Here is a 14,822-nt window from a genome sequence, read left to right on the forward strand (position 1 = left end):
ACTTAAAAAGTTAAATAATAAAAAGCTAACTACGCGTCTTTAATAAAGAAGCAATAGTTTCACTTAACGCACCAAAACAATCTAAATAAGTCGACTAAAAAGCTAAATAGCTAAATAAGTCGACAACTAAGATGACCACTAAGAATAGAAGATGACCATTATAGAATAGATATTAATATTATTTTAACACCTTCCTTAATGGTCATTGTACTCAATACCCTACAGAAGACACTGTAGGTGTTTTGATCACAAATGCAAAGAATACTTTGCTACTATGGAGACCCTCCCAGGATCTGCAGAATGTAAATGACAAAGAGTACCAAAAGCCATCCAAGCTAATATAGCCCTCACATGCGAATTAGAGATCTGACACACGCGAATTACTGAAGCCTGAAACCATGATTTTGAGGAAAAATCAACAAACCCTTTTGCAGAAGAGTACTGAGCACTGTTTGCTCCAACAACTCCAAAACAAACTGCAAGATACCACGGTCGCAGATATTTGCCCTAGCAGTGTGACCCAAAATTGGTTGCAACAAAGCACGATTTTTGAGGAGAAAAATCGTCAAACCCTGAGAACTTCCGGAATCACAAAATCCCATGCAAACTTTGCATATTACAAATGATTTTTGAGGAAAAAATCGAAAAAACCAGCAAACAATTTTTTAGGGAAAAATCGTGAAAACCTAGAAATCCTACGCAAACTTTGTGGATTATAGATGATAATTTTTAAGGAAAAATTCTAAACCCTACGAACAATTTTTGAGGAAAAAAATGTGAAAACCAACAAACAAGTTTTTCAGGTTAAAAATCGTGAAAACCTACCAAACAGGAAATTTGCTTATTACAAAGCATAGAAGGTTGACTCCTCTTCAGAACGCTCTGCAGCATGAGCCTACTCATGTTCCCGAGACCCTCTCAGCCTAGATTGCACAGATGCCAACAATTTCCTGCAATCTTTCTTCATATGGCCAAACTGGTGATAGTAGTTACACTGTACACTTTTCTTCTTTGAAGACTGTGTATATTGACCTTGCCCCTTCTGCTGGAAGGACTGACCTTTACCCTTGTTCTTATCCAAAACTTCGGTTGTGAAAGCCTGTTCAGTGGATGAATTAGCGTTGCTTCCAAACTGCTGCTTCCATCGATCTTGTTGCAGAAGCTTGTTGCAGAGATCAGGAAACTTCAGATCAACACTAGTAGATGAGATATTGAGCGTATCAATGAAATGCCCGTAGGGTCTGGGAAGGCTTTTCAGCGTGATCACTACCATATCCTCTTCCACCATGGTACGACCTATGGCTTCCAACTGGTCATGGATGTCCTTGATCTTTGTAAGATGTGTCTGGATAGATGACTTCTCATCCATCATGATATAAAACAACATATTCTTGAGAAAGAAAGCTCGGTTCTTGTCAGACGTTTCATGAAGATACTTCAAGAGATCCCAAATTTCTTTAGCAGTTTTACACTGAGAGTTTGATAAGTATGACAACCTCTCGATTTTTCGTATCATGTTTGTCTTGATCTTCACTTGTTGCTTTAGGACGAGATTCCTTGCCCAAAACAATTTGATCAAGGCAACGATATTCAATTATCGATAACATGCGCTGTTTCCACGTGTTGTAGTTGAGGTCGTTCAACTTTTGACTATGTTCTAACATGATGTTGGTGAAAGATGCCGTCACGAAAATCGAGGTTGAATAATTTAAAAAAAAAGAATATAAGCAACTGCAAAATGAATCTGAAACCTTGGAGTGGAATTCGAGGCACAAATACCAATGCAAGACTTTCGAGGTTTGCTGAAAAACCCAGAAATTGAAAATTTCTTGCAAATTTAAAACCTGTAATAATCAGAAAAATAATAATCTACAGAAAATAATCAGCCAAAAAAAATATTTTGGCACAAATCCTGAGGAATATGTCTGCTAGCATGGAAGCCAAGGTATTGAAATTCTGGAAAACCCAGAAAAGTATCCGGAAAACCTAGAACAGGTCGCAGAAGAAAACTGCAAAACCCTAGGTTTCTGAGAGAAAAAAACAAAGAATTCACTCAGAAATTGTGGTTCTTGAGAAACCCCAGTGCCGGCAACAAAAAATTGCGATTTACTGAAAATCGCCAAAAAAATACCTCCGAACCTCTGATTTAAAAAAAAAATAGAACAAAAATAGACAATTTTTTTTTTCTCGATTTCTAGCAGAACCCACGAAATTTGCGGAGGTAGGCAGGAAAAAAAACTTAAATTGCGAATAGGAAGACCTATAGAAATCGCGAAAAATACCTAGCCGCGCACAAAAAACCCTGCAAAATCGCTGAAGAGGGTGGGAAAAAACGCAGAAATCGCGAAAAAAAACCGACACCAAAAAATGCAGGTATATGAAACCCGCGAAAAACGCGATTCCGGAAAAAATCGCAACTGTAAATTCTGCAGAGATCAGAAAACGCGAAAAATAAAATCACGATTTTGTAGATACAAAAGAATCCCACGATTTTTAGACAAAAAATACCTTAAAAAAATCGCGCGATTTGGTGAGCCCGTGATTTTGAAACAAAAAAAACTGCGAAAACCCTAGCTGGAACCTTGCAAATACCACGAATCCTGCAAACAAAAAATTCTGAATCGTCCAAGAAACGAAGTATTCAGACTGTGCCCAAAAAAAAAAACTTCTTGAATCCAATTCGCCTAGGAAAAAAAACTTAAGAAAAATTTCACTAAAAAAATTCAATAAGAAATTATTTTTGAATTATAAATTTTCCAAAAACTTTTAAATCCTACTCTAATACCATGAAAAATTATTGTTGAAATAATTGGATCAATTTATTCAACGATATACAATCGTATATATAGAGATTACAAGACGATGTTCCAAATTAAGAACAAGTCGTTTAAGTGAAAACTAATAAGCTTAAAAAGCTTAAAAAACTAAATAATAAAAAGCTAACTACACGTCTTTAATAAAGAAGCAATAGTTTCACTTAATGCACCAAAACAAGCTGAATAAGTCGATTAAAAAGCTAAATAGCTAAATAAGTCGACAACTAAGATGACCACTAAGAATAGAAGATGACCTTTATAGAAAATATATTAATATTATTTTAACATGTCTGACCTGGGTGGACTGTTTCGACCCCTACATTCCGGTGCTTTCCTTGCACTCTCGGCCATGCAAGCGTCCTCTACATGTCCACCTTCAGCGTCCCCAACACTCTGGTGGACTGTTCAGACTGGTACGTTCCAATGCTTTCCTTGCACTCTTAGACACGCGCGCGTCCTCTACACCTCTATCTCCAATGTCCCAACACTTCGAGTACTTCCAGGCTCCGACTCGTCTTTGCGCTCCCTCCGGCCGAGGGTTGGCGGATCACCTAATTGCTTAGTCTTGACCACCTTGTGGCCTCCTCACCTTTAATGGGATCTACGGACATGAATCACTCAAGGCTGACCCGATTTCTTTTAAGGCAACGGAGCCAAAATGTTTACTGCTACAACTGGTAAATTAAATATAGAAAATAATAATGTACATGACAATGCATACCAGGCATGACAGAAAAATATATCTTTATTCGCACATGCAATTATTACAGAGAACAGACCAAAGATGGTCGGCCAAGGATTACAATAGACCTGACTATACCGTACCACTTCCTTGGCAGTACACAACATATATAAAGAACCCGATGGTTGCCGAGAGGAGCACAACCGTCAACCAACTGACACATAACTACCGAGAGTGACAACCCACTTAATATAATTAATTAATACATTAGCAGATAACAAATAAAACCATTGGCATTTTATGCCGTCTACATGCTGCAATAACATAAATTAGTCTGAAAGGCTCAAAATGCACAAGGAATATTGTACCCAAAATGTGTATTCACCAATCTAACTGAAGTATGACAATGAAGTTGAAGCAAGAGATTGAAAAGTGCTGTTACAACTCTGTAGTGTCCAAAATCGGACTGATATAATTTGAAAACACTTCGCTAACACAACTGTAAGCTGATCCAATAACCCCAAATAGAAGGAAGCTCACCAAAAACTGAAATAAGAGCTGATAAGGCTCTCCAAACTACCCCAACCAACACACTATCACAACATAACTGAACAATATTAAGCTGTAGACATCAAGTTTCCACAATCCATTAGATATGGAACAGCTGCTTCTGGAATAGATTGTGTGGTACTTTTTGCATCAACATTTTGGATCATGCTCTATGATCCATCATCATGATGAATGAGTGCTATCAGAGAACAAAATGAGTGAGTAGTAGACCAGGCCAACTTAAAAAGAGGGGAAAGGAAAGGAAGGTGAAAAAATGAATAAGGTAAGAGGGAGAAAATAGTAAATAAAAATAAAATGAAAATTGGAAAAGAAAGAGGTGTTGACAAAATAACCTATAGAGAGATGATTAAATTCATTTTTTTACCTTCTTTTCCTTTCCCTTCTTTTTAAGTTGGCCTGGTCTACTACTCACTCATTTTGTTCTCTATAGCACTCATTCATCCTCATTCATCCTGATGATGGATCATAGAGCATAATCCGAAACGTTGGTGCAAAAACTACCACACAATCTAATCCAGAAGCAACTCTTCCTGTAATGTCCCCATCCTTGACATTACACCATTGTTGTTAGACATAACATTCATACTTTAATCCAGTGTTCAAAGAAGAAAGACTTGCAAGCATCCAAGTTAACAATATGAGGGAGACCCACCTTGGACCAAGAAGCATCCATAAAAGATGAAACTATAAATACACACTTGTCATCATTGATGTATGAGGAAGATATTTTTGATGAAGGAAATAAGGCCAAAGGCCATTGGTTGGAGTCAAGATAAGAATCCAATGATTGTGGTCAAGAGGAGAGTACAAATTAGATATTCGCGAATTGGGTACTAAGGCAAAATTACATATGAACATGTTTGAAGGTATATAATACAACCATCATATGGGAACCTCCATGTATGAATCACTAAGTTACCGAATCTCGATCAGTCAGCATCGAGGGATTTATTATTAAAAAAGATATCGACAACCACTATAGAATAACAGTCATAGCGAAGCCAAACCCATGTGAAGTCGCACTCTCAGTATTTGCGGGGGAAATATGAAGGCTCTGAGGAAGAATCATAGACTCTATGAAGTTTGTATTTTTCGATTGAAGCATATAAGGGATCATAGTCACCGCTTTATGAATATTAGTGGAAGCAATTAAATTGAAAATAGTCGCCAAAGATCTCCTCAAGTTAATAGTAGATTTATGTAACTCCAATGAAAGGGAAACATATGGCGACAGCCATCGTAATCTGAATTTAATTAAAGATCTATTGATCGAGGTTGTAAGCATCAATATCAGTTATAGTCATCACTCCCGATCAACACTTAAGCCTAGCCTTGGATAATATTGAGACGGCTACATCGGTAAAAGAATGCTAAACGGTGGCTACGTGGAACAACAATCATCAGTGAGAAGTCAACGTAATGAAAATGATCGACAACTGATGAAGTATTGGTGTTAGTCAGACAACACACGTGAGATACAGATTAATATCATCATGACGAACATGGGTAAGGCAAATATGATCCAATAAGCCATCGATCTTACAGCAATGATTAAGTCTAAAATGAGTTTATTCAAAAAGTGCGATGTGGAGATGAATAATTTAATTAATGAAGGGATGTAATCGTTAAGAGTCGCGAACTTTACACAAAGGCACATGGTGAGTATAAAGGGCATTGAAAATCATTTTGGAAAGGTGGCGAAGGGAGGGAGAGAATATTGTGGAAGTAGTTCATCATCGAATCATCCTATATGAGTCCAATATAGTTGTATCGGGCTGCCAACAAACTCTCATACATCAATACCCAGGCCCCAACAGGGATTTTGTCCCCAAGGACATCTCCCTTTTGGGGTGACATTTAGAGATGCCCTTTCATCCCCAAGATAGACAGGGGGATGTACAAACGTCCATCAACTGTCTAGGGATGTGACGTCATCCCCAGTGGTAAAAAGATGGATTTAAATTTTTATTTTATTTTAGGAAAAGAAAAGAAAACCTTGAAACCCAAATCTTTCGCATCCATTTTGCTATACAAAATAAAATAATTATATGCTGCTATCAACAAATTATGGGATTAACCGACAAATCATCTGGAAAGGCTATATGGGATAAATTGCAGACCCTTAATGAAGGTGAACCTACAGTGAAGATTGCTAAAACCCAGCTACAATTCTCAGATCTTATTTAATGAAGACATGAACCTTAAAGGGCTCATCCAATGTTCCATCAACAACTACCTAAAAGATGTTAGTAATATCCTTTATAACAGTGCGGTTAGGCTAAAACTCCACTTGTTTTTTTGAGTGATTTGGTAGTCAGACAATAGATTACACAGTATTTTAGAAACACAAATAGACATCATGAATAACCCCATTATGTACTTTATCCAGAAGGTTCTAAAATTCTGTTTTTTAGAGATTGGTCTCCAATTAGATGGACACTGTTCTAGGGATGTGTTATTTTCATTCTGTTTTGGCTGGGAAATGGATTGATGAGGTTTTAGGTTTGTGATTCTCTGTGATTGATGGAATCCTAAACTGCTTATTCAGGCATGCTGGTATGCCATTTTTTCCCTGGGTTTGGTAGGGCTGGGTATATATCTATCTATCTATCTTATGTAAATATATTAAAAATAAATAAATAATGTATTATTTTATAACTAATAAATATATGTAATAGGTTAATTATCCACAGATAGGCTGCATTTAAATATCCCCAAGATTGCTTGCCTTCTAGTAATGCAAATTGAGATGCTCGAGTATCTTAGGTCCTTCCCAAGTGGCATCCTCAACTAGTAAGTTTTTCCATTTAATTAAATATTTTATGATGCTCCCATTTCTCAAGTTTTTTACTGTGGTATCACATTCTTATATGCTGCTATCAAACATTATTCAGATATATCAAACGAAGAATATATGGTCTATTCCTTCGGCCGTTTACATCATGGCCATATTAACTGGATATAAGGATTTTCACAGTAACTATCTTTCCAGCTTGCGTCTATTGTTGGAAAATTCTCTCGAAGACGAATTGCAAGGATTATAGATACAGGAACACAGTAACATTGTTTACTATATAAAATATAGTATTGGAATATAAGTGATATCAATCATATTTTCTAAGGACAATTAGTCATTAAGTGTTATCTTAAATCATTTCCTACAATAAAGTAATTGCTATTATTCTTACTTGAGCATTATTTGATTTATTGGGGAAAAAGTTTCTTGAAATTGATTCTTGTAAGCTAAATTATCTCTATCTCCATAAGTCTTAAGATAAGGGGACATTACACTTCCATACAATATTAAGCTATTAAAAGGAATTCAGATATGTACAGGTCTGATACAAAGTTGGAATGCAAGTACAACAAACAGAAAATATCCAATAACATCAATCCCCAACTCCCTAACAAGTGGAAGCATCCGCACTACTCAAGCACAATCATAAATGAACCCATGGATACCAGATTGGGATAGTGCTCAGATTAATTGCAGGTCTGAAATACAGTATTAATGCTCCTGGTATAGTAGGTACAACAGGAACAAATGTCATAAAACTCTTAGAAATCACCAAAGTACAACTTATTTTTGTTTGTTTTCAAGAAGAAACCTCCTTCAATAACTTTACAAGCTCACAGATTTCTTAAATCTGTATCATAAATACTTACATACCAAAAAAATAACATGTCAAAACACATAAAAAAATCTCCATTGAAACAGTAGCTGGAAAAATAACTCAACTTTGTAGCGCAGTTGTGACTTTAGGATGCAATCACGCTTTCCAGCCAAGAGAGTTTTCGTCCTCGAAATTAGTATTCAAAGAGGGTTTTCATCCTCAAGAAATATGAGAAGAACTCACTCAGATCAAATAGCAATGCAATATTCAGTCCAAGTTTTCTTCTTTACACAACTCCTTAAATAGAAACTTTTATTGCAGCTTTAAGGCAACCAAATAATTTCTCTTTTAGAAATTCTCTTTTCCCCTCAATAATAAATTTTAAAAAAAGTGACATTTTGAGAACTTTTAATTTAATATTACTTTTTAGCTAAATTGCTGGTACGGTAACATGTACAGGTAGGGGAGATGGGTACATTGGTACAACAGTTTTGTTTTTACTTGGGTACGGTGTTTATATATATATACAAAAAACACAAAAAATAAAGAAATATATGGAATTGTGAAACTAAATACATTTGATAGTATGATACTTTATCATTGATCAATGCCAAAAGGGCAGTGATAAAGATAGATATTAAATGCCAATTGATAACTCAGAATTTCAATATTATGTCATATGCCATATAATATATATTAGTTGCCCTTCAAAATGCCAAAATGAGAAAAGAGAGTGAAAAGAGCAAAATGATCTTTGTATTGGGTGAAACAATGCTTTAGGGGCATTTTAGGGTTTTTAGGTGCAAAAAAAGCTGAAAATTGTCTTTTTTTGTTACTTTTGGCACTTAGTGCCTCTGGGTACCTGCGGATATGCATGGGTACACCTAGGTATGTCTATGTACGCACCCTAGGTGCACCCCCGGGCAAACCTGCACTTGGACACACTCTATACGGGTGTAGGGTAGTGCTGATGTGTTTTTCATGCACATGTGAACACAAAATAAAATACCCAAAAGTATCTTATCCTCTCTTGAACAAAGTTACTCAAATGCTGAAGATTAGCTTAAGGATCACTTGAGACAACTCCAAGGTTCTTGTATGTCGGGCCATGACGTATGAAAAAGCTCGTTGGTTTGATGTGATTATGCTGGAATCACGAGGGGGACTTATGTTGAATTGTCGAATGCTTGAATCGCTGGAACTTGATCATTTGATGTCGCAATATGATGATTATTTTTGTCCTAGACTAGCTTGAGTTTGAAAAAATGGCAAAAGATGAAGGGTTGAGAGAGTCTATTCTAAGGCCTAGAATGTAAGAAGATGGATGAATGATTAGATGGAATCCTACTGGGTGAGGTCTATTGCAATCTTCTAAGGTGCAATTTGGAGATGTTCAAATCATTACCATCAAACATTGATCACCATTCAAGTTAATGCATAAACAATGGACACATAACAATTTGAAGTTAAGCTCATATCATTCCAGTTGACCACATAAGGCACACTTACAATCAACAAGAGGCTAGTGGTATGGACTAAAAGGATTCCACACAAATGCATTCAACAAATTTCTCCATTCAATCTAATCAACATGAAAGCGAACGAGAAGTAGAAACCATGAGACTTGTTGAAATAATACATTTCACCATAACTTCAATGAAAAGAGTATCTCATTTACAAGTCATAACAACAATTTCTTCCCCTCCTAGTTTATTCTAACCTCTATTTTATCTTCTATTCTATTCTTCTCCTACTATTCTTCTATTCTCTCTATTCACTATTGACCTTTACAAATGAGAGATTTGAGCCTTTTATAGTGCTCTCAATACAATTCAATGGCTGAAATCAATTTGTGATCAATGGTCGAGATTTTACAATGAAAACTCTAATTAGGGTTTGTTACAACAAACTCAACTTGGCTAATGAAATAATTACATCATTTGGACACGACCAATATATAATGGGGGTAGGTGCCTTGAAGTTTGTGCCATCATAGACGAGTTGGGTACATTGCATCTAGACATGTTGACGTGGAACTTCTCTGATTGGCGAGTGGCGATTGGGATGATGACTAGGATTCCACCTCAACTTGTACTTGTAGGCTTGATAGATCACCATTAAGGAATATTTCTTGATACTCACATTATCCGGCGTCCGCGATGATGATGATGATCTTCTAACTTTGATTAACTCTTTTGAAACTATCCTCTTGAGGGCTTCAATCATGGAGGTGCAAGGTGTAGATCTTAGTTTTGAAGTATTGATGTTGCCTTGGAACGAACTTTTGATGTCACCACTGCTTCTCTCCTTTGGAATTCCTTCTCTGTGACTCCCTTCATGTCGTTGATTCTTTCAATGCATTAGACTTTGTGTAGCTAGATCATGCCCTTGTATTAGTGAATGTTTCTTGTGTAATCACTTTCTTGTGCTTGTCTATGAAGTTCCCCTGAGGATATCTTCCTTATATCTTAATCTTGATGTTGAAATTTGATCCTCTAGCGACTTGTTTCAATCCTCCTCCAATGTGATCTTTGATTTCTTTCTTCATTTCCTGCAAAACAAATAAATGAGCATCAAACACACATGATATTCCTTCTATTATAACCTCCTAGTTTTATGTGATTTCATGTGATTTGCAGGTTTAATGAGAGGATTTAGAGAGAATTCGCTCTCATGAAGGAGTTATTGAAGTTGTTTCTCGCTCTTAGAGAGGAGCACTTGAAGTTCGCTCCAACACCGATGCTTATGAAGTTACCCTTAAACTTGCTTCACATGAAGTGAGCTTTGAACTTTCACCTTTCATCTTCTCAACTCAAAATGACTAAATCAGTTCAAGGTAGTGGTCTTGTAATCAATCTTGCAAATTCACCTTCAATTAGGAACACATGGAGTAGAGTTCACTCCATAACTTTTACACTTGAAATTCACTCTTGAAGCTCAAAACATGAAGTTTTCTCCCCTCTGTCCATTCATGAAGTTCGCTCTTGTCTCTCAATTTGTGAAGTTTGCTCTAATGGGCTTGAACATGAAGTTTGCTTTCAACTAAAAATTAGATCAACTCAAGGTAAATACTCTTATATCATCTCTTGGGCAAATGAAGGATATTCACTCTCATTTAGGAATACATGGAGTTTGCTCCACTCCTCTCAAACATGAAGTTCGCTCATAGGTACTTGAACTTGAAGTTCGCTCATCTCCCTCCAAACATGAAGTAAACTTGCCTCTCATCATCTTAAATTCGAAATTGTCCTCTCATAAATAGGTTAAGGCATCAATTCAGCTTAAGGAAATGATCTATTAGCTGCTTTGTATCTTGTTTTGAAACAAATTCACTCATCTCTTCCAATTTGTGAAGTTTGCTTATCTCCCCCAATTTGTGAAGTTCGCTCATCTTCCTTCGAACATGAAGTTTGCTCATGTACCTTGATTCTTGAAGTTCGTTCATGTACCTTCAAACATGAAGTTCGCTCTTGTACCTCCAAACATGAAGTTCGCTCTTAGGTGCTTCATCATGAAGTTCGCTCATCTCCTTGAGATCACGAAGTTCGCTCATCTTGTTGAGTTCATGAAGTTCGCTCATCTACCTCAAGTTGTGAAGTTCGCTCATCTTGTTGAGTTCATGAATTTCACTCATCCTCTTGAAAACATGAAGTTCGCTCATGTACTTTGATTTGTGAAGTTCGCTCGTGTACTTTGATTTGTGAAGTTCGCTCATGTATGGTCAAACATGAAGTTCGCTCTTATGTGCTTGAACATGAAGTTCGCTCATCTCCCTCAGTTCATGAAGGTGAAGTGAAAACAAAATGAACCCTTCCTTCATTACTTCATTGTTTTACCAATTCAATCCTTAGGTTTCTCAGGCTTTCATTGACAATACCATGTCAAACTTTCCCTATGAAGGCCTAAAATGCAAAATTCGCTCCTATCAAGGAGCTCATGAGGTAAACCTTGTTCCAAAGAAGAGGTGATCTCAAATCAAAACCAGGCTCACTATCTTCATTCAAATATTCAAATAAGGGTTTTTTTAAGGGAATTCTCTCCAAGGGTGATGGTCATGAAGTACGCTCCTGAGGGTATGCACATGAAGTGAAGGCTCTAAATTATTTATCTAATTACTTTTATTTACTCATCCCAATGTCTTAGGAAAGGTGGTGCTCTCCAAGGACGTTGGGAATCTCCAAGAAATGTGGAATGCTCCTTGAAAGTTGGATTTACATTGTATTTATGTTGACTCCTGAAATAGTCTGCTAATGTCAAAAAACTGTTTTTATAAAACCAACACTCTCCAAGAATGTTGGAATGGACTGAAAAATGGGGACCGAAAAATGGACATTACATAATCACACAACTTTGGATTCTAAGTCCACCATTGTACTAATTATATATCATATCGTGTTTATGATGCGTGAAAGAACTTTATGTGCCATTTCTTTTCTCTTTGGATTACATAATGGTGGTTTTGAATTTATTGTTGTGCTTCCATTGCATTTTCAACATAATTCACAGATTAGTTAATTACAAACATCTCTTAAGATGAGGGTTGTCGTCCATACATCCTTTTGGCTTGGCATGGATCAATATATGAATAGCTGAAATAATAAATATTGAGTAACTAATGACTTCTGCTGGACATAATTGACATATTCTTACACAACTGATTAATAGCTTCGTTATTACTGACATATTTTGCATGGCCGATTTATTCCTGCACAAGTATACAGAGACACTGATGCCTAGTGCAAGCGTGTACCCCTTCAAGCATCAGGACAACTAATCATTAATCTTGTAGAGGTTTTCTCTTAAGATAGCAGCATCACTAGTTATATTGGAATGCTATGGTTTGCTTTTGTGACCACTACATTGTGAGGGTTTTCCCTCCCCCTTTTGGATGGATCAAGTCCATTCTATTAGTCCACTACCATATATTTTAAAAACCTATTTAAAATTTCATTAACAAAGACTGAATTCCATTCTTGCTTTATCAAAATAGATAAAATTCTAATTTCTTGCTTGGAAGATAGAATAGCAAAACCTTTTTTTACATTGCTCATACAACTAACAATCATGGTCACAAAACCATACCAAAAACAATACCATATAATGAGGCTGTTATCGTGGGTAGAAAAGATGTATTAGACTGATGATAACTCCTATGCTATAAGTCATGTAGTTTACACTTCATAAACATACCTTACAGTGCTATGCTTTCGGCAGTCGAGCTGGAAACTTGCTTTTACTTCGCCAATTTTAGTCTAAAGCATCCCACATGCAAATAAGTTTCATATTTCTTAGAATCTAGATGGCTTCCTGCAACACCTCGAAGGTAATTTCTTGAATGTTTACTTGAGAATCTTGATGTAAAGCCTTCCCTTGTTCCCATCTCCATAATCAAGGACCATTAGCTTCTTTGCCTTGAAACAAACTGCCAAATTTCTGCTTTCTTATTGTTCATCCAATTTTCTGCACACATATAATCTCAATTGATTACCTCATTATCTGATGAGCTTATGTCGTCAGTACTCACCATCACTCTCCCAATTCAGGAACGGTGGAATCTTGTTTTAAAGGCTTCTTCCCCAAGAATAGACCTTGTCATATTTCAATAACTTCAATATGTTCTGCGTACTCATATTTCCAGAACTTCAATACATTCAGTGGATGCTCTATGGTTAACTACATACCTATCTGGCTCCTTTTGTTTCTTCAGCACAATTCCTAGCCTTACAAGTACTTCAAGGTTTTGCACAACCTCTATAACCAGCTTTTAAGAATGTTGAACTCTGTTATCCCAAACACTAATTGTGACAGTCATTTTATATGTACAAACTTTTAACAGTTTATACCTTTAACACTGTCATCACCTTACATGTCTTAACCATAACCATTTCTTGTTACCTGTTAATCTTCTTTCTACTTGCAAACACTTGTAGCTAGCTCTCAAATATTCCTTTTCACATTCATGAAGGCATGCTTTTTCAGAACCTTATACATCTTAGCATTTCTGTGGGTCCTCTAAGCCAGATCCAATCTCCATCTATTCAAGGGAAGATTCTTGACAGGTCTATTGCATATTTTATCATTCATATTGTAACTTCCTTGAAAATTTTAGTTTTGAATAAGAAATAGTATTAAACTATTGATAAACCAGATTTTCAGCTTCAAATCCTTCATCTCAGTTCTTTTTTTGAATGTTATTTTTAGATTATGACTAGAAAAATATGAGTGGGACAGTAAAGTAAATGAAGATGAACACAGCACACAATGAATAACCATTATTTGTGAATTACGTTATAGAGGTCTGGAAATAGTACAATGATCATAGTAGAGGATTTATTTTTATATAAATAAAGTTTTCCTAAATCGTTGATATTGGTTGTACCATGCAGGAAATTGATTATAGCAAGGAAGCTGCAAATGCAGAGTTGTTTGCAAAAAATTTTAGGAGCATGGATTATATTAAAGTTCCAAAAATTTGTTGGGAATACATAACACCACAGGTAGAATGACTTTTTCTGAATAACATGTAGTGGCCTCATGAACTGATTACTTCTGCTGAGTATTTTAACATTTTATCCTTGCACTTAGGTCCTTACAATGGAGTATGTTCCAGGCATCAAAATAAATAGGATTGCTGCTTTGGATCAGCTGGGAGTTGATCGACAAAAGTAAGTATCATATTCATCTGGCTTATTTATTGTGTATCATTTGGTCAAAATACTCTTCCATTATTAGAAGTGAAGAATATAAGAATATTGACAAGTTCTTCTCAAACAAATAATTGAATATGCATTGGATACCATCATTAATTATTTTGGGCATCCATTTTGATGTACTAGGCATTCATATGGTTCACAGAGAGGCATAACAACAGTGGCAACCAGCTTAGTTGCAATAAACACAATGTATATATGTCATTTCAGATTTTTTTAAACCTACAGCCAGTTTGTAATGGCCTATGCAATTTATGAATGGAGAATCAATTTATTGGAGAAAATGGCAATGGGAGATGCTACGCAATGGAAACAGCCATATTTTTCATGGCTGTTGTTTGCTGTTGTGTGGACCCTGCAATGTTTTTGCGGCAAACAAAAACCTATTCCGTTGAACTTATTAATAACCCTAATTACAATTATATTTTGT

At 36.0% G+C, this 14,822-nt stretch overlaps 1 protein-coding gene across 1 annotated transcript in view; it reads left to right on the forward strand.

Moving 5' to 3' along the window:
• The window catches only part of LOC131076896 (protein ACTIVITY OF BC1 COMPLEX KINASE 8, chloroplastic), a 179,381-nt gene that overhangs the window by 83,317 nt on the left and 81,242 nt on the right, over positions 1-14,822 (forward strand). Inside the window, exons 7-8 of the mRNA XM_058014241.2 lie at positions 14,069-14,179; positions 14,268-14,347. Coding sequence (XP_057870224.1) covers positions 14,069-14,179; positions 14,268-14,347 — 191 coding nt within the window. The remainder of the gene's footprint in view (positions 1-14,068; positions 14,180-14,267; positions 14,348-14,822) is intronic.

The sequence above is a fragment of the Cryptomeria japonica genome, chromosome 10, assembly GCF_030272615.1.
Source record: "Cryptomeria japonica chromosome 10, Sugi_1.0, whole genome shotgun sequence".
Lineage (NCBI taxonomy): Eukaryota > Viridiplantae > Streptophyta > Pinopsida > Cupressales > Cupressaceae > Cryptomeria > Cryptomeria japonica.